This window comes from Diabrotica undecimpunctata, chromosome 2 (genome assembly GCF_040954645.1).
Source record: "Diabrotica undecimpunctata isolate CICGRU chromosome 2, icDiaUnde3, whole genome shotgun sequence".
In the NCBI taxonomy this organism is placed as follows: Eukaryota; Metazoa; Arthropoda; class Insecta; order Coleoptera; family Chrysomelidae; genus Diabrotica; species Diabrotica undecimpunctata.
This window is the reverse complement of record NC_092804.1, coordinates 119,903,123-119,924,249: the sequence shown is the minus strand read 5'-3', so window position 1 is coordinate 119,924,249 and position 21,127 is coordinate 119,903,123. Positions and strand designations below refer to the sequence as shown.

The following is a 21,127-nucleotide window of genomic DNA, read 5'->3' as shown; positions in this document are numbered from 1 at the left end:
GAATAGTGTAAGAGAAACCGCAGTAACTTAATTAATTTGCATATTTGTTAATTATATACGAGGCTTGTTTAATTGAAATTCATCTTTGGTCCCGAATAAATTTATTGTCAAATATATCTACAAATAACACATGCTTGTAACTAAAAATTTTTTGAAAGTTGTTTGAAATTTGATAACTGCCTTTTATGTATTTTTCAGCGCTAATTTTAATAATGCAAACCATTTTTGTATATCATGTCAGATTTTCTAACAAAGTAGGGTGTATGTTTGGGTATAAAAATGTCTCACAAAATGTAAGCAATTTTTCACCTTTTTCCAACGTTATTAAATTTAGTTTCTTTATTAATCCTGTTTTAAACTACATTTCCTGTACTAACATTTCTCTTTAAAAGTCCATATAATAAGGCTTTCGCTTTCTGTCGAAGCTTCTTTTACTGCTTTTCCGGCTTTGGTCTCATTGAGGATTATCTCTTTTTATCATCCAACAGTAGTCTACTATCATAAGAACGTTTCTTCTTTCCATTTATTTGATGCATTGGTGAAATCTTTCGCCCTGATCTAGGTTTACCAGGAAGTAGTCAAGATTTGAGTGAAGAAAGTGAAGTTTAACCCTCATGTTACAGCCCAGCTTCTTAAAGTTGTCGATCATGTCTGCGATGATTGTCTTGTCCGACCGGTGTACGGTCCGACAAAGATTTCTTACTTTAGCCTTTCCCTGGATAAAGCTGGAAACTGTCCATAAAGATATCTGAAACACTCCCTTTTTTCAGTCAACGCCTTAACAAATTGTTTCATTAGCCCCAACATCAAGAAAGCTAGGGAATTTTGTATAGCCACTTTGTCGACCACGCAGCATTAAAATAATTTTTAAATCAGCATACAATGTCCATTTGTGGTATCAATAGCAGAGTTTACTTAAAACTAGTTAAAGGTTTTTGTAACATTCTTTCAAGTGAACCGAGTGTCCAGCTGGTATAGAAGCATACCTATTGCCATTGTGTACAAGTATTGCTTTAAGGCTTTTTAAAAAATAAATAAAAATTCTCTACTTATTAGAAGCATATTCTAGTTTGAAATGTCCTATAGGTCCAGGAAAATCACTGCAAAACACCAGGTCTCTTCTTGTGGGAAGAAAGAAACAAGTTTCTTTTTTCTACATCTATACTAAGAAAAGGATGTATTCGGAGCCAACATATGTTTATTTTTCAATATAAATCCTAAAACTTCTGCCGATTATTTAGAAAGGCCTTGGTCTGTTACTAAATCGTTCAGTTTAAATTGTTAGAATGGATTGAGATCGATTGTACCAGGATCGTAGCAATCACTGTCTTCTTCACTATCACCTTGCTGATCCAATGGCTCGTGAACATCATGTATATCGTCCAAAGAATCTGGAGGAGAGAGTATTGGCACTTTACATTCATGAGGAACAAGGCGAATGGCTAGTTAAATTTTAGCTCTTTTCCACAGTTTTAGTTTCAGTGTCGTTGTTTTTTATTATCACTTTTATAACGACCACCTCAAAACAACGAAATTTCAACACAAATCAAAATTTAACCATTGCGCATATATAAATAACTTCGTTGCAAAGATGACAACTAATCAAAAAATTCCCTTTTAAGATAAGCACTTACCGATATTTTAACAATCTTATTACTCATTGTAAATGATTCATTTTATAATTTAAATTCTTGAGTATTAGTACAGTTAAAATTATTAGACGATAAATACGCAAGAGAAATTAAACTTTTTTTCTACTTTGAAGGAACCGAATTCAAAATTATTCTGCACATTATATTTGAAGCATAATTTGGTTAAAACATCTCATTTTGGATATAAAAAAATATCTTTATTATTTGTCTGGACTAAAGGTGGTATTTGTTTAAATTTGCCGACGGACGATAGGTAGATGTAGGCAACTCTACCAACAATATATTTCTTGAAAAATACATCAATATACTATTCCGTTAACTCTATAATACAGTGGTACCTCGATATACGAGCGCCCTAATATACGAGTATTTTGAGATAAGAGCCACGGAGCGAGCGATATTTTGCTTTGAGATGAGAGCAAGATTTGAGATACGAGGAATTGATTTTTATTCAAATTCATACCTCTTATTTGACTACTAATTTGCTTTGTAAGTAAAAAGTTTTACTGGTAATAGATCTTTACGGCCTCACCATAAAGATCATTTTACGGGTTTGTACGTGACTATTACTTAGACCGACAAATTAAATGGTCATTGGAAGTTAAATCCGACAAAAATTCGGATTCTAACACTAACCATATTGAACTCTCGGTGTAATTTACACTGTGTAAATTTGTACTATAGACCTCAGTCTGTCTGCTTTGCTTGTTTCCTCATTTTCGAAGTATTGTTGATAAGTTGGGTTCACGTTTTGTGCTTTTTGTACATTACAATAGTATATTTATTTTTACAAACATGGGTTCGAAGAAGAAGATAATGTCTATTGAACTAAAACGTGAAATCATTGAGAAACATGAGCAAGGTGTACGAGTAACGGACTTGGCGAGGATGTAAGGGCGTACCACATCAATGATATGTACTGTACTTAAACGGAAGGAGGTGATAAATGGTATAATGCGAAAGGCGTTACAATAATTTCTAAGCTCCGGACTTCTCTCCTTGAAAAGATGGAAAAACTACTAATGGTGTGGATGACAGAGAAGCAGTTTCAAGGAGGAACCTTAACACAAAACATCATATGTGAGAAGGTACATCATTGATCGGAAGACTCGCTAAAAGCCAGTCAGGGCTGTTTTGAAAACTTTAGAATGAATAGACAACTTTAATAGAAGCCAAACGATACATCCCCCAACAAGTCTTCAACTATGACGAGACAGGGCTTTTCTGCAAAGAGATGCCGAATAGGACTTTCATAACGGCAGAGGAGAAGACGATGCCAGGTCACAAACCTATGAAAGATAGATTAACTCTACTACTGTGCACCAATGCGAGTGGCGACTGTAAAATCAAACCTCTATTAGTGTACCATTCAGAAAATTCCAGAGCCTTTAAGTCACATAGGATTTTAAAAGAAAAACTACCAGTTATGAGGAGGAAGAAATCCAAAGGCGTGGGTCACTAGGAAATTCTTTGTGGAATGGATAAAGCTGGTGCCACTCCTGTTAAAAAAATATCTACAGCAAAACAAGCTACCCATGCAAATCAATTTGTCCTCGATAATGCCCCTTCTCACCCACCAAATCTCAAAGATGATTTACTCCAAGAGTTCCAAGTTTATAAAGATTCTCTATCTACCAGCCAACACCACTCTCATATTGCAGCCCATGGATCAGCAAGTGATTTCTAATTTTAAGTTGTATACTAAGCACATTTTTCGGCGCTGCTTTGACGTGACGGAGAACACAAACCTTACCCGTCGACAGTTCTGGTAGGGCTTTTTAACATAGTAATATGCCTAATAATTATTGAGCAGGCCTGGCTAGGTGTTACAAGGACCTTAACCTCTGCATGGAGGAAGCTGTGGCCTGAGGCCGTAGATGAAAGGGCCTGCGAAGGACTGGAACCCGAAGTGCCAGTGGTAGATGAAATTGTTTCTCTTGGAAAATTCATGGGTCTAGAGGTGGATGAAAGAGATGTGAACGAACTTCTCAAGGAACAGTCACAGGAGCTGACAACCGAGGAGTTAGACGAACTACATTCGCAGCAGCATACGGTGGTTCAACCAAAAATTAGTTTTGAAGAGGAGCCAGAAATGGAAGACGTTGTCTCTACAAGAGATATAAAGGAGATCCTGGGAATGCCTGGGAAATCCTGCAACTGGTCGAGCATCAGTGTTGTTCAACGAAACTTATCTAACACATTTATGTGAATATTCAATGTTCTAAAAGACATGAAGAAACAAACCTCCTTGGACAGTTTTTTTAAACGATCTGCAGATGAAAATAAGCAAAGTGGGACGAAAAAAGCGAAGACCACTGACGAAAATTAAGTGCTTCCGTAAGTACTTTTTTCTTATGTTTTTACAGAATATGTATGTATTTTTTGTTACTTATAAATAAATGTTTCTTCTTTTAAATACATTTCTCTTATTTATAAACACTTAACAAAAACAACTAACGTGCTTTTTTGGGACTGGAACGGATTAATAACGTTTCAGTTAATTTCGATGGGGAAAATTACTTTGACATACGAGCAATTTGACACACGAGCAAGATTACGGAACGAATTACACTCGTATGTCGAGGTACCACTGTACTTTAATAATTTTATAAATACAGAAAATAAAAAAACTTTGAAATATTTAAGTAGAAAGGTTTTTACAAATAAACAAAACAAAGGATTTCATAAGCTAATAAGTTCTTGTCAATAACGTACCGCTGGTAGTCAAGGGGTTAAAAGTTACATTATATTTTACAAGTATAAATGTAGAATAGAATTGAACGTTTCCGTAAAGGTAGAATATAAGGCTCCGTATGGACTCTGCATTAAATTTAAGGTAACTTTTAATATTTATAGGGATATTTATTGGATAGCCTTAAATTATAATCATATATATATATATATATATATATATATATATATATATATATATATATATATATATATATATATTTATATATATATTTTGTTTACTACTACTATACCTTAAGACTGTTTTTACATTCTAGCGGAAGCTTAAATTCATGTTCGTCGGTCGTAAAATTTAGTTTAATAACATCTTGATTTAGTTCTTTCGTAACTTTATCTGACTGAGATGCAGAATTATTATATTCTTCATGTATAAGTCTCTAAAAATAAAACGTGTTTGTAACTCTAAATAAAAAATTACTTCCGTTTAAAAAATAACCTATGTATTAGGCTAAAGTGTGTAGTTAGTGACTAGGCGGGCCAGATAGCTCTAATAGTAGAAATTTTCAGTATCATACAAAAGTTCCAGGTTCGATCCCTAGGGCCAGCCAAAACATCTAGATACATAATATATATAGTAAACGTTAAATATGTATATATATATATATTACAGGATCCAACTTGTAAATACGTACAATATATTTTAGAGACGGCTATCGCCGTATTCCCGTTCTCCTCCGTCAATCCTCCCGGTCCAAGGCATGCTCAAACCGTAGGTGTTTAAACCATTTTAAACTTTTTCTTTCTAGTTCAGGGGTCGGCAAGTAATTTTATGTGGGGTCCGGATACTAGAAGAAAATTTGAACAAGGTCCAGAAAAAAAAACAAATGATAACATTTAACCCTGGTACATCACACTTATTTTTTAAGGCATGAACTTCACACTCGGGTCTCAGAAACCCAAAGCTGTTTTTTAGCAAAAACACAGAAAATGTGAATATTTTATGGATTTGGGAGAATATCTAATCTTAGTAGAATGTGTAGAAAAAAATTTAAGCATGGTGTGGTATTTCACAAAGAGATATATTGAAATGATATTGATTGTTGAAATTCAAAAATAACATAAAATAATATTCAAACATAAAACATTGTTATTAAAACAAATAAACATTAAATTGAAATTATCATCTACAAAATACACCTGTATAACTATCCTTGTAACAAAAAGATAAACTCTTTTGGTAAAATAAGTCTTAGTTATTCTTAGCCAGGTCTCTATGTTCCATGCAATATGGTCTGCGACACTCAGAACACGCAAAACGGGTTTTTCTATCTTTTCCTTTTGCACAAAAGCAGCATCTAACTTTTTTTGTTTAATGAACATCATGTTGTGGTGGGGGACTTCAATTCCCAGAATTTCAAAAATTCTTTGCCGCAGTGTTTTTTGTAAAGTAGCCACGGTCAATCGTTCTTGTAACCATGGTTCAATTAGACTTATTCCTAACTGCTTTAGAAAAGATTTTCGATTATTGTTTCTACTTTCCTTTCAGTGGGGATTTGAGAGAGAAAACAAAACCATTGCATTTATTCCACTAGCATCAAGTATATTAAAAAAAAACTCGTAGCGGCCAACGTCTGGTCTTCCGTGAGGTAGTGTAAGAATGGCAGAGCTGATCAAATATATCTGTTCCTCCCTTCGTTTCATTATACGAATGTATAATATTGGGCTTACCCGTAATGGCATTAAGAGAGTCATCAGAATGCAATGTTGACAGCAAAAGAACAATTTTGTTTTGTTTAGGAGTATATGAAACAAGAGTTTTATTTCTATCAAAAGCAAATAGCGATGTACCTACTTCTTTTTTTTTTGGGGAATGTAGCAGGTATTTCTCTCTTATTTTTTCTCATAGTACCTAGGAGAGTTAATTGATACTGTTCTAACATTTGTTCAGCTAAGGGAATTGACGTAAACCAATTATCAACAGTGAGGTTTCGGTTAGTTCCATGTATTGGTTGTGAAAGTTTTCGAACATAATAAGCCGGTACTGATTCGTTGTTTTCTGTGGTTACTCTTCCAACGTATGGAATTGCATTGAGCATATAATATGTTTTTGAATCATTTAGCATCATTATTTTCATTTCATACTTATCAGGCTTACTAGTCATGTAGATTCGAAATGGACATTTTCCTCTATATCCTACAAGCTGTTCATCTACAGTACAGTATTCGTATGGTGTATAGTACGATTTACAGTTATTCACAAAAATGTCGAATAATTTTCGTATAGGTGCCAATTTATCCACTAATTTTCTTTCTGCTCTACTGTCCTTACTATCAAACCTCAGACATAAGGCTATAAATTGGAATTGCTGCTGTGACATCGTCGCCCGAAATATTTCATTTCCAAATTTTACTGACCAAAGTTCATCTAAGTTACAGTTAGATACTCGTAATGCACCTGCTAAAAATAACAGCCCAATGAAAGCCTTCACTTCTGTTCTAGTTACTGGTCTTATGTAACTCTGCTGTCTAATATCATTGCATTTACGAATGACTTCTTCATTTGAGTGCAAAACAATAACATCTATCATTTGTTCGTTGAATAACAAATTCCAAGATTATTCAGAAGATTGAACTGTGCTCGCTTCTCCTTTGGGGCCAGGTAAATTGCTCTTCAACGTAATCTTCATCAGACTCGTCCCCTCTAAACATATCGTCTACGATGTCGTTCTCACTATCATTCTCCCATAAATTGTCTGCCTCTCTCTGTAATTCTACCTCAGTTAAAGGACGACGATTTTCTCTGCTAGTTGATGCCTTTACTCGACTATTTTCTCTACTAGTTGACGCCATTATACTAAAATAAATAAAAATAAGTTGAAATAAAATTATTACCGTAAACATCACCTTTGGGTTCGGGGTACCCATGTTTGTACTTCTGAAAATATCTTACCTCGTTGTTTCACTAAAATGCAGCGGATGACTCGTATTCTAACTCGGCTTACGACAGACTGAATTAACATAAAGTGACGACACACATAAACCACTCATGCGCATGTCACATTGCAACCAGCATGTTTCGCCTGTTTGTTATATACTCAAAATTTGCCCTGGCTCCCTACATATCTATATTTTGTGAGAAAGAGATCACATGTTCTTTTATTAGCCAGAAACGTTCAATAACTTGACCTTTACTTAACCGAAGAGCATTATTGTGTTATAGTAAATCAGAATATGCCGAATCACATACAGAAAGAAACTCCTTGAAATGTCGGTGCTGAAGAGCAGAATGGGATTTCATAAAATTAATTAACTTTACTAAAATGTCCATGACTTCTTTAAGTCTAGCACTAAGTTTTCCACAAAGGGCTGCCTGGTCTATTATGCACTGATTTGTTACCCCTGATTCTTTTTACTACACCTTTTTCTTTACCAATCATTGCTGAGGCCCCATCAGTAGAAAGCGAAATCATTTCATTATAACTGGTGTTAGATTTAGAAATTAATTCATCAATAACCTTGAATAAATCTTCTCCTCGAGTGTTACCTTTCAGCGGCAATATTGCTAGCAACTTCTCCCTAAAAATCTTGTTCATCATCAACAATGTCACATGATTCGTCAAGTGCTATGGCGTAGTAAGGTGCCTTTTGCAAAAGATTAAGAAGAGAGTTTTTAATATCAGCAGCTAAAATTCCGTTCTTCGTGTATTACTTCGTGCTGACAATGAGATGCTTTGAATTGCTGAGGCAACATCTTTTTTTCTTTAAAAAAAAAGTAAGTTAGCTACTGCCAGCATACATTCCTTTACTATCTCAGAATCAGAAAATGGTTTTTGGTGTTAATTAAGTATCCAGCACACACGTAACGCTGCCTCTGTGGATTTTTCTTGGTCGCTCATGCAGCGAACCAGGATTTTTGTGCTTTTTTCGTAAGAACTAAGATATACCCAAAGTTTTTTTTTACGCGCCTGACTGCCAATAGGAAAGTTTTTGTGGTACTGCTGATGAGTTGTTTCGTAGTGTCGCTTCAAATTTCCACTTTTGATTAAGGCGACAGTTTTATTGCATAAGGCACACCGGAACCGCTTGCGGCCTATCAGGCAGTGTAAAACAATATTGTTCAGTCCATTCTGCCAGAAACTTCCTATTTTCACTGTCCACTTTTCTCCTTTTCGGATCCATATTAACGTAGGTACAAAAAGATGTTTTATAAAATGAACGAAAATGCGAGAAATCACAAAACAAATTAACGGTAGTGCGCTACGTGCATGTCAGTGACCAGCTAGTGAGCGACTGTCAGTCAGTAGCAGCAGCGTTGCAAGACCCATAAATTTTATTTCCCCAAATTGTGTTTTAAAAGTTGCCAGATTTTGAACAGAATTCCCCAGATTTATATATTTTAGTTATTGTGAACATACACATAATATTATAAAACAATATTTCATTACTTATACATAATTGTTATTATGTTTATTTATCATTTCACTTTCTATTTGAAAATTAACAGCAGTTTTATTTTGAACTTGTTTGACTCAGCAATCGATATTCCGCAGTTCGGTCCGCAGTTCAACCTTTCGCGGTCCGCATTCGGACCGCGGTCCGCCTGTAGCTGACCGTTGTTCTAGTCTGTCAATGACCGTTTCTGTAGCATTCTTTAGGTAGCATGTCATTTCTTATGGATTCGTTGGTCTTCCTTCCCAGCCTTGATGTTTTAGCACTTCTTTTCAAATAATCCATTTCAACTGCCAACAATCTTCTCTTCAGGTGGAAAGTTTCGAACGTAGATTTGAGGTTCGAATCGGTTTTTAAATGCCCCTTTGTCCGCTTCTTGTCGATCGACGATGATAGGTATAATAAAAGTTGAAGTTGTGGAGTAAAAGTGTTGATTTATTGACAGCTACTGGTAATTACACAATATGATGTTCGTTAGGTAACTACTTATGATTGACTGTAGTAGACTGCGCTCACATGAGCTCAAATCCCCAATTTATAATCTCACAAATAATTCATACCTCAGCACAGAGGTTATTGCTTCCTATCATACCATATCAACAAACTTTGCTTACAACACAATTTAATCTACGCCTTAATTGCGACACTTGGGAAGTTCAATTAGAAAATATATTATTCGGTAATTTATTTAGTTGTAGGTAAATGAACTAATTAATAATATATTATACGATATGGTTTTACAATGTCACTTATACACGGTGAAACTATAATAGATTAAGAAGTTAAGAATAATGTGAGATTACAAATTAAGGGGTTAATTTGTGATTGAACATATTGGCCACTATATAAAAAACAAACAGACGACCAATAGAAATATTTAAAACATATAAAATATAATATAATAATATAACAATAATCATAACACTAATTCGCTCGGTTTTTGAATTATTACCTCACCCGAGCAGTGCTACCTATAATTTGATTATTTAGAATTTATGTTTCAGCTAAACTATCTAATTCATATCTAAGCTCATTAAGTGAAACTGATCTAGGAGGGGCTTTCTTTAAAGTTGTACTTAAGTTTGGTTGTGATACCGTATGTGTTCGAGGCGCTGGATGAGGTTGGATGCAAAAACCTTGATGTCTTTGTTTTTGGCTCTCTTGGAGTTTCGAATATATCTGACCACCTTCATTTATTTTCATATGTCACTTAAAATTAGTGTAAGTTATTGTAATCTAGTGCAAGTAGATTCTTTGGGACCAACAACGAGCGCACAACACTACCTCTTCTTTTTGTAGGTTTGTGTCTCTTTGAAATTTCTTCTCTAATTGCAGCAGTCTCGCATATGCTTGCTGTTTTAAGTCCCCTAATAGGCTTGTATTAGAATTAAAGGGTATTTTAACTTCAAATCTTCCTTCGTTATCCCTTTTAACTGTTCTTTTATAACATTCTTTACACTCTTTTTCTTCTACTGAAAGAGTATTGCTTTGATCTACTTCTTCTAACTCTATTTTGTGGCCTTCTGTTTTCAGAAATCGTTCTGTTATCATACTGGCACCCACGAAAATTTATTCTATTTTGGGGCCTTCTGTTTTCAGAAATCCTTCTGTTATCATACTGCCACCCACTAAAATTTATTCTATTTTGTGGCCTTCTGTTTTCAGAAATCCTTCTGTTATCATACTGGCACCCACGAGAATTTTGTCTATTTTGTGGCCTTCTGTTTTCAGAAATCCTTCTGTTATCATACTGGCACCCACTAAAATTTATTCTATTTTGTGGCCTTCTGTTTTCAGAAATCGTTCTGTTATCATACTGGCACCCACGAAAATTTATTCTATTTTGTGGCCTTCTATTTTCAGAAATCCTTCTGTTATCATACTGGCACCCACTAAAATTTATTCTATTTTGTGGCCTTCTGTTTTCAGAAATCGTTCTGTTATCATACTGGCACCCACGAAAATTTATTCTATTTTGTGGCCTTCTGTTTTCAAAAACCCTTCTGTTATCATACTGACCTTCTGACATGTGTAGTAATGAATGGTGCTGTCCATAATATTCTGCACATCTATCAGAGGAATAACATGGTACTTCCCTTTTGTGAAGTAGGCATCTACTGCACCATTGCTTTTCCTTTCCTTAATTTTCGTAAATTATTTAAAAACTTTATTGATTCTTGACCTAGTTTTTCTTGTCTGTGCATATAGTCTTTGCATTTAGATTACGTACGTATATAAGTTTGACCTAAATTCAACTTTTAAACTCTCAGCAAGATTACCTTAGACAATAACGAATGAACTTGTCTAACCTTGCTGACACGGCTTATTGTACAAATTAAAGAATGTAATATTATCACTTGTAACCAGAGAGAAAAAATTCTTTATATAAAAAATGCAAATACTACAAAATACTATATATTTGGAATTAATGTATATAAAAATAACGATTTGTCACGATATTTCCCTATATTATGAAAATCAAATGTTTTAAGAATTTTAAATTGTCAGAATCAAATTATGGAGTATAATTAAAATTAAAATAATTAAGCTATTAGATTTGAATTAGCTGTAGACAAACTATTACTTTTTTAAATAAAAAAAGTATGCAGAATAAAAAAAAAATATTTCAATTAAGTATTATTAAATTTGAATCTTAAGTTTCTTTAATAATCTTTTTAATTTATAAAAAAAATGCACTGCTCTAAATGATAATAAATATTCAAAAACTTACAGTTTTATCCCGACGTTCACTTGTATCTTCCTGCTTCCTTCTTAGAACTGCAACTGGAACTGGTGAGCTGGATCTCTGGATGCTACTAGATTTTTCTGCTGAAAACTGGATCTCCAAACTGATGGAACAGTAGACTTAGGGACTGCTATTCAGGTTCTCTTGTAATCAAAGGCTCTCATAAGGCTCCTACCCCTAATTTCGGTGCTTTCTGGTCTTTTTAATTTCTTTTTTCTTTTCTCCACACTTCGAATTTGATTGTCGATCTTGTACGGAACTGGGAAACAGCTATTTAGGTCGCTAAGGGTCGTCTCCTTCGAAGCACCAAACCAATTAACGCCCTTTTGATGATGTTTTGTCGAAGGACCAATGGAAAGTTTCGAACGTAGTTTTGAGGTTCGAATCGGTTTGTAAATGCCCCTTTGTCCGTTTCTTGTCGATCGACGATGATAGGTATAATAAAAGTTGAAGTTGTGGAGTAAAAGTGTTGATTTATTGACAGCTACTGGTAATTACACAATATGATGTTCGTTAGGTAACTACTTATGATTGACTGTAGTAGACTGCGCTCACATGAGCTCAAATCCCCAATTTATAATCTCACAAATAATTCATACCTCAGCACAGAGGTTATTGCTTCCTATCATACCATACCAACAAACTTAGCTTACAATACAATTTAATCTACGCCTTAATTGCGACACTTAGGAAGTTCAATTAGAAAATATATTATTCGGCAATTTATTTAGTTGTAGGTAAATGAACTAATTATTAAAATATTATACGATATGGTTTTACAATGTCACTTATACACGGTGAAACTATAATAGATTAAGAAGTTAAGAATAATGTGAGATAACAAATTAAGGGGTTAATTTGTGATTGAACATCAGGTCTGCATTAATTGTCCATACTTCAGAGCCATAAAAAAGAACTTCATTCAAGATTCAACCATGGTTTGCCCTATTCTTTTTTGTTCCTTTTGGAAATGTTGCGATCCCACCATAAGGAGTTCAGACATCCTACAATTTTACGTCCCTGATTAATTCGGTGTTTAATTTCAGTTTCTCCCAAGCCGCTCTTATCAATGAGTGCACCCAAATATTTAAATTTTTCCACTTGTTTGATTTCCACGTCCTGGTCTATCACCATTTGAAACCTAGCATCCGAATTGAAAACTAAATATTCTGTTTTCTTCATTCTGACTTGTAACCCCCATTTTACATATTCTCTGTATAGACGCTTTATCATAAATTCTAGATCGTAAGAATCTTGAGCTAAGACGACTTGGTCATCCGCAAAGTTCAGGGAGAACAGTACGTCATTTTCTATGGGGATTCCCATGCCCTGGCAGTGGTTTTTCCAATTTTGGATCGCTGCCTCAATATATAAATTAAACAGTAAGGGTGACATACTGCATCCTTGTCTTAGTTCTTTAGTTACTTTTATTGGCTCTGATAGTCTATTTCCGATTTTTAGTTAAGTAGTGTTATTTCTGTATACTTCTGTGATTATTCCTAAAAGGTATTGACTAATGGCGAGTTGTTATAAAACTTGCCACAATTTAAGTCTTGCGGCTGTATTATACGCCTTTTCCAGATCGATGAAGGCTAGATGTTCTTCGGTATTAACCGCTATTCTTTTTTCTATTAATTGTTGGAGTATAAACAAGTTCTCAGTGCAAGATCTACCAGGCGTAAATCCACTTTGGTTTTCGCTAATTAGATGTCCGATATCCCCGAAAATAAATAGGACACTTAATCCTCTGTAGCAGTTAGGATCTTTTCGATTACCCTTTTTAAAGATGGCCCCTTATTGAGCAGTTTTCCATTCAGATGGTACTTTAATTTGTTGGCAGCATTGATTCATTAGAAAAGTTATTCGTTCTATTAGGAGTGGACCTTTTGCTTTAAGTAACCATACAGCTATATTACCAGTTCCTGGAGATCGCCAGTTTTTATTTTAATTAACGCAGTACGGACCTCGTTATTAGTAGTATTCAAGTTACTCTTTGTTTGTCTCTCCATACTGTATTCCTCTCACATATATTCCAATCTCGACTCTTGGAGTAAATTTTTATAGTGATTTTCTCACTTTTCTATAGGAATTAAGTTACTTAAGGAGTTATGGGTGTTTTTCATTAGATTAGTGATAATTCTCCATGCTTTCGTAGTCTGAGAACCACCAATTAAATTTTCAACTTGGACACATTTTTGTTCCCATAAACTGTTTTTTGCTTTTTTTATTTGATTGCGTATTTCTGTGTTTTTCCTTTGATATGTTACTCTATTGCTAGATGTTTTGTTTGTTAGCCATTTCTTATATATTTTGTTTTTTTCTTGTATCATTTCTTGTACGTTTTCTGTCATCCATGGTGATTCGTGGTATTTTTTGTCGTTGTTCTCTGTTCCTAATACTTTATAAGCAATTTTTTTATTATTGTTTTGAGGTTGTTGTATTCTTGTTCTACATTCATATTTCTTTTTATCTCATTTAGTTCCTTTTCTAATGTAGATTGAAAAAGATGTTTAATACTTGGTTGGAATAAAAGGTGCAATTTATATCTCTCCGTTTTGTATTGTATAGTAACGTTTCTCTCACTTTCGGTGTTCTATTTGTAGTATTTTTTAAAGGGGCACAAAAGATTAGCTAAAAGAAAGTAGTGATCTGTCCCACAGCTAGATCCTGTTTTTACTCTGCAGTCTTGACACTTAAATTTTGATTTCTGTCTCATTATTGTATAGTCTATGGTCGCCTTCTGTTGAAGTGAAGGTCGTTTCCAAGTGTATTTATAAATATCTTTATGTAGGAATTGGGTATTCATTATTTTTAAACCAAAAATTTTCAAAGCCAGAATTCAATTAGGCTGTGCCCTGAACTATTTTTAAATATTTATCCGTGCCGTCCCACCACGTCATCGTCTATTTGAGAACCTACTCTGGCATTTAGGTCTCCTAACCATCTACCTACCTACCTAAACAGCTACCTAACCAGTTTACTGAAGATCAAGATAGATGTTTGCATTTAGGGAGAATTGTACTTTAGTATCACACGTTTCAAAACAGAAGAAACACGTTATTCTTGTAACTTTCATGCATAAGGATGATGAGAAAGATAGAGCATATCGCAGAAGTTTTTTTGGCAGAACTATAAATAGGTCTTTTAAAGAAACATGTGATAAGAAGACAAGCAGAACAACACATACCATGTTCCAAAGAAACGCATCAGAAAGATCAGGAGTTGCCACAAGTTCGGCATTGCCAAATTTGTACCTCTAAACAAAATGGGAAAACAAAATATAGCTGCAAAATTTGTAGTAAATTCCTCTGTCTCGAACACGTTTTCTCTGTTTTTATTCAATGCTTTGAGGGGAGACTAAACTATTATTTTTGTAATTTTATAATGTAAGAAATGTATGTTTTATTTTTATTAACGATTAAACAATTATTTGTTCTTTTACTTTTTGAGTTTTTTATTAAACATTTTTGTAAACTATTACATCTAAGCACTTTATTAGGTATAAGTATTTGAAAAATGTGTATTTATAAGAATACATACTTACACCAGTAATGTGTAAGTTTCTTATGTCAAAACGTCACCGCTGGAGAATTAAAAGTTATTTTTTCTTTGTAATGATTTAGTATTAGTTCAAGAAGTTGTATGTTTTGAATGCACTCACCTCATCACGTGGACCAACCTGCAAATCGTAATTGTAGTAAAATACTGGAGGCCATACTATGTTCTTAAAGTTCTTGTTATCTCGAGGTAAATGATAAATAACACGAGGTCCATCTACTGCACATATAACTTTTACGATTACAGGTTCTTGACCCAATCCAATAAAACATGGAATATACGTATCTTGGAAAAATCCTGTAAAATATAAATCTGTCATGATAAATACATCACAAACGTGACATTATTTTTTGTTTTATTACCAATAATAAAATGATTAAATTGATACATTTAAAAATAATTATTATTATTTTTAAATGGCATAGACATTACTCACTCAGGCAGTTGTAATAGATTATCCAATCAGACAAATACACAATCCTATCTTTAATACTAATTTAACGGATAATTATAGAAAAAAAATATTAATAGCACAGTTATGATTAAAGCTCGGATTTATAGGCAACAAAAATTGAAGAAAAAGGCGCCTATTCGCTCCGTGCGTGACCATGGTAGGGGTACTTTGAAACGATGCCAGCGTGCGTAGCGGCGAAATATGACACAATTGGACCTACCTTTTTACGCATAAATTTTATCAAAAATGTGTGCAAATACATATTGCGTATTTAATTGTGCTAATAATAGCAAAAATAGTAAGTGTAGTTTTAATAGGTTCCCAAAGATTACAAATAAATTAGAGAAAAGAAAAAGTTGGATCCGTGCTATTAATATGAAAAAGTAAATATCGCATAACTTCATTTTTATTCAATTAAAATAGGAAAAATTTAAATAATTTACCTTAAATGATATTTTATAAGGCTTCAAGGCTGCAGAGTGCCTGATGACTTTAGCTTTTATATCGTAACTTTTACTATTAGTGTTATTAAATATAGGTATGCTCTTTCACGTGAAAAACTTTGCCAGTACTAGATTTTTCCCTTTCTTTTCCGTTTGTGGTTGAAAAGATATATTATGATGAATTTTGAGAAACCCAGTCTTTAATACTACATTTATTTTGTACATAAACTGAAAAAATATAAAAAAAGAGGTTAATCTTTGTATGTGGGTATATTTTATAAAAACCCTTAAAAGGGCAACATTAAAAACACGAACGTTTTCGGAACAACTGTTCCACCATCAGGTTAAAATACAGGTTACCATGCCTGAGCCACCAAAATATTTGGGTAAAAACCCTTTAAAATGTATTGTGTTACCAAAGATTGTACATGATGTTGATAATATTATATGATGTTTAATATTTTAATTAAATTTTACTTCAGGTAACATACACCCATGCTTAAGTGAGTTCCAGTGTCCGGAGAGTAAACCTCTTCAAACGGACTTCAGCTGGTAACTGAAATATAATTGAAAAGTTAATTATTAATAATTGTCAATTTCGCATGAATTTAACAATGTCAAACATATGTCATATGTTTAACCTAAAAATTGGTAGGTCCAAAACTGTCAGATGAAGGCGGTAGGTGTCGCGTCAGTCACGCACGGAGCGAATATATTTTTTTAAAAGATTTTTTAAAAAAGGCAGGAATATTAACATTTAGGCAAAATATAGGCAATAAAGGAATATAACTTATTATTTATTGTACAAAGTGAATTAACGTAATATTAACTTAAGGCAGGTATATTTACACATCATAATCATAACATTAGTATAAATAAACTAGTAACTAAATAACTGTAAATTAATAATTAAACATTGTAACCACTTAAAATTTTATCATTAATAGAAACAACTAAATGGTTTTCAATATTTTCGGTCTAAAAACTATGTCTTCGATCACTTAAAATTAATTTGTACATTGAAAACGAACGTTCGATATCGACAGATGTAATTGGAGCATATTTCAGGGCGGATAATAAATCTGGCATAATTTGAAATTCCTCGGAAAATGTCCCATTCAAAACTTTAGCAACATTAGATAAAAACGAAAAACCTTTTTTTAAATTTAATTGACCGTTACTTCCAGGTGCCGATTTAATTTTCGTCTTTAAATTATCTAATAATTTTACTAACTCACATAAATTTATCTCTTGTTTTTCTAATAAGGTAATTGTGGTAACTATTAATTTATAATTGTCATTGATATAAGCGAGTTCCTGTTTTAATTTGGGATTTTTTAATATTTTTTTTGCTTCTCGAATGGCTTCGGAAATATCATCATCAAATTCTGACATAACTAATTCTATTTTATTGCAGTGTTTAAAGTAAAAAAAAAAAAACTGCTTCGAGCCAGGTTCCCCACCTTGTAATTACTGGTTTAGGTGGCAAAGGGACACCGGGAAGTCTTTCTTTATATATTTGCACCCTCAACGGAGCCTTTGCAAAAACTTTTTTCATAAAATTTATAAAATTATTTACCAACGTAAACAGATTTCTTATTTCTTCAGCAATTCTATTTACCCCGTGGGCTACACAAGTGCAATGAATTAAATTAGGATAAAAAATCTTTAAATTAACAGCAGCTTTTAACATATATGCCGCAGCATCTGAAAGCATTAGAACTATTTTATTCACTGGTATAGCGTTCGGTAAAAAGAGGTTTGTTAAACTATCTTGTATAAATCGACTTATTGTTAAATTGTTTGTTTTTTCCAATTCTTTAACGGCAACTAAATAAGGTTTTCTCGCAAAGTTTTCGTTCAAAATTCCAATCATTAAATTAGCTATATACCTGCCGCATACATCTGTCGTTTCATCCACGATAATATACAAAAAATTGTCCTCTAACTCCCGCTTAATTTTTGAAATACATTCCACATAACATTTTTCCACAGTATGTTTTCTCAATGTACTCTCGTCCGGTAAGGATTTATTAAGATATTTTTCGAAAAAACATTTAAAACTAGGGTTAGGTTTTGATATTTCATTATTGACCCAAAATTTTATTATAGAATGGTTTAGTAATAGAATAATATCATGGGTAGTACCATGAAATGGCGGAATTTACGAAAAAAGGCAAAAAATGCAAAAAACAATTATAATAGGCAAAAAAGGCATTTTGCCTATAATCCGAGCTTTAGTTATGATACAGCTGATAATACCTAACGTCATGTCATAAACTAGTGATGAACAATTACAAAATGATTTAAAATTTTCTTGTCTCAAATGTTGCAGTAATTTTAATAAAACAATAAAGTGGTTATAGTTAAAGTAAGAAGTATAAATAGTAGAGTGATCAGATTTGTAGGTTTGCATAGTTCTGGTTGAAGATTTATTTGGTTTGGTTGAAGATTGGTTTGCGGTCGCTAGTTGTTCTAATAATTAAATATGTAATTAAAAATATTTATTTTTTACTATATATGTATATAACTATATACTATAGGTACAATATATTTTTGTATGTACATATATTTTTTATTTACATTTCACGTTACATCCTCCCTTTTACCGCATGCTTGAGTTGATAACTGATGAAGAATATCTTTTGTAATTACTCTTGTTATTGCTAGAATTATTATTGCTTGTTATTGCTAGACAGTAAAGGAACCTTATAAAAAAAGGGTTACATCTAAAATTAACGTAAGTATAAAATTCAATATTTTTAAAATTTACCAAAACAAAAGCAATCATGTTCTAGCTCTTTTTTATTTATTTCAAAAATACTTCTTCTTTTTCTTCTTGTTCTTTTTATGTAAGATTTCATCGATGTTATCGTTTTCTAATATTTCATTCTCAGCGATCTTCTCTGATACTCTTTTCCTGTATAAGTATTCCGTGGATTACGTATTTAGTCCTTCGACTTTGATTTTTGTTTGTGTTGGCGCCGCTCTCTTGGGTGGGAAGTATTTTAGGATGATTCTTATTTTACATAATACTAGGCTATAGTTACTACCTACATCTGCTGAGTTGAGGCATCTTACGTCGATTATTTTCGATGGATGTATATCTCTGTTGGTTATAACATCATAGATCATATGATAACAATGTCATAGATCTTTGTCCACGGGTGTTATTAAATGTATATTTGTGTTGGTCTTTGTGGTCAAAAAATGTATTGTTTATTCTTAGTTCGTTATTCGTGCAGAAGTTGATTATCAGTTCTCCATTTTCTTTTAAACATTCTCGTTATGTTTTTGGTTAATGCCGCTTATTACTTGATTGCATATTCGAGCGTTAAAATCCCCCAATATTATCATCTTTCCTCTGACTTGATCTACTAGTTGTTTTAATTGGTCATAAAATGCTTCCCTTGTGGTTTGAGGCTTGTTATTTTCTGAGCCGTATACTCCGATGATGTTCAGGTCTTCCTTCTCCATTCTTATATTTGCTGTTACTACTCTTTCTGATATATGTTGGCACTCTTTGATGTGATTTTGGTACCTTTGGTGTTAGTAAGGTTTCACCTTCTTTGGCCCTGTTTACTTTTGCTACTCCACTGTAGATTAGTATATATTCATCTAATTTTGATTGACCTTTTCCTTTCTTTTTTGTTCCCTCTAAAGCGCAAATGTCTATTTCTTTTTCTTTCAGCACTTGGGTTATTTCTTGGTTCCTTGAGTTGAGTGTTCTGATATTCCAAGTAGTAATTCTCATCTGAGTTTTGGATGTTTTTTGCTTGTCCTTATTTCTTGCCGTAGTCGTCTTCATAGTATCAATCAGGTTCCTAGGCTGTACATTGTTTCTTTGGGCAGTATTTGTTTTTACAAATAGATTGGTAGGTTGCTAATCGTGCCAATCACCATCCATATTTTATCCGGGCTTAGAACCGGCTGTGGTAATCGCAGAACTAATCAATCCAGCCCGCAATCACCCGAGGCAGTATTATTTTTTCAAAAATACAAAACCTAAAAATATAACTTTTTAAAACGAGTCTTTCTATTATTACACTTTTAATTTTTCGGAATATTAATTGCAAAACACAACAATTAATAAGGAATCACTTAAAATACTTAAACACTTAATTGATTTTTTCTTTTTTGAAATCCAGAATGCGATTCTGAACTCTAGATGATTTATTATCTCAGCAGGCTTGATACCATTATCCTTTCGCCTTCTGTATGTTCTTTTCTTCGCTCTGTTCTCCGTCCATAGAGTGGACAGAAGAAGAGGAGACATTATATATATATATATATATATATATATATATATATATATATATATATATATATATATATATAAATATATATATATATATATATATATATACATATATAACGGGCCGAGTGACAAAAAATCAATATTTCTGTTTTTTCCATTATAATGGTCGATGCAATAAGGCCAAGTGACAGTTGCATTGGAAACAGTTCTAAATAAATCCAACAGATAGCATCCACGCCAAGTATAGCGTTCGTTTCCAATGTAGTGGGCCAAGTGTTTAGCCACATAAACTATCAGAGTCAAGTGTGAGCTGTAGTAAGTCTGTAACTGCTGCAATCATTACTTTTCTGATTAGTTTATTGCGATTGTGTTGTGGTAAGGTATGTTAGTTAATGTCTTTCTTATAGTTTTGATCTAATTATTACGATATGAATGATAATGAGACACAAAGAAGACGAAAGAAAGGAAAAGGGGCGTGGCAAACAGCACGTATAAAGATGCGATTAGCAGGAATGGCCTACAAAACTAAAGAAAACAAATTAGTGGATGCTAAACAGCTACCATCTAAATAAGTAAGTGTTTTATTTATAGTATAAGTACTTTTAATTTAGCTTGATGTTATACTGTAACATAACCCAACTTGTTCTTGGTAATAACAGGTTAGGATAATAGGTTATACTTGGTGAAGGTTGTAGTACAAGATCGCGAATAGATGTTTGAAAGATTGGAGATATAAGTAAAACTGCAAGCAGTTGGAACATAAACAGAAACTGAAGTAATTTGTTAACTTTTACAAAATAGAATATTCTAAAGTACAAAATACTTATCTAATAAGGTTGATAAATCGATTCATATCAGTCATAAACAAACAAATGT

The 21,127-nt window shown here is 33.1% G+C and overlaps 1 protein-coding gene across 1 annotated transcript in view; it reads right to left on the bottom strand.

Annotated features, from left to right (window-relative positions):
• LOC140433885 (deleted in lung and esophageal cancer protein 1-like) overlaps positions 1-21,127 on the bottom strand; it is a 167,289-nt gene that overhangs the window by 72,929 nt on the left and 73,233 nt on the right. The window contains exons 15-16 of the mRNA XM_072521859.1: positions 15,200-15,393; positions 4,637-4,780 (exon numbers count right to left, since the gene is read on the bottom strand). Coding sequence (XP_072377960.1) covers positions 4,637-4,780; positions 15,200-15,393 — 338 coding nt within the window. The remainder of the gene's footprint in view (positions 1-4,636; positions 4,781-15,199; positions 15,394-21,127) is intronic.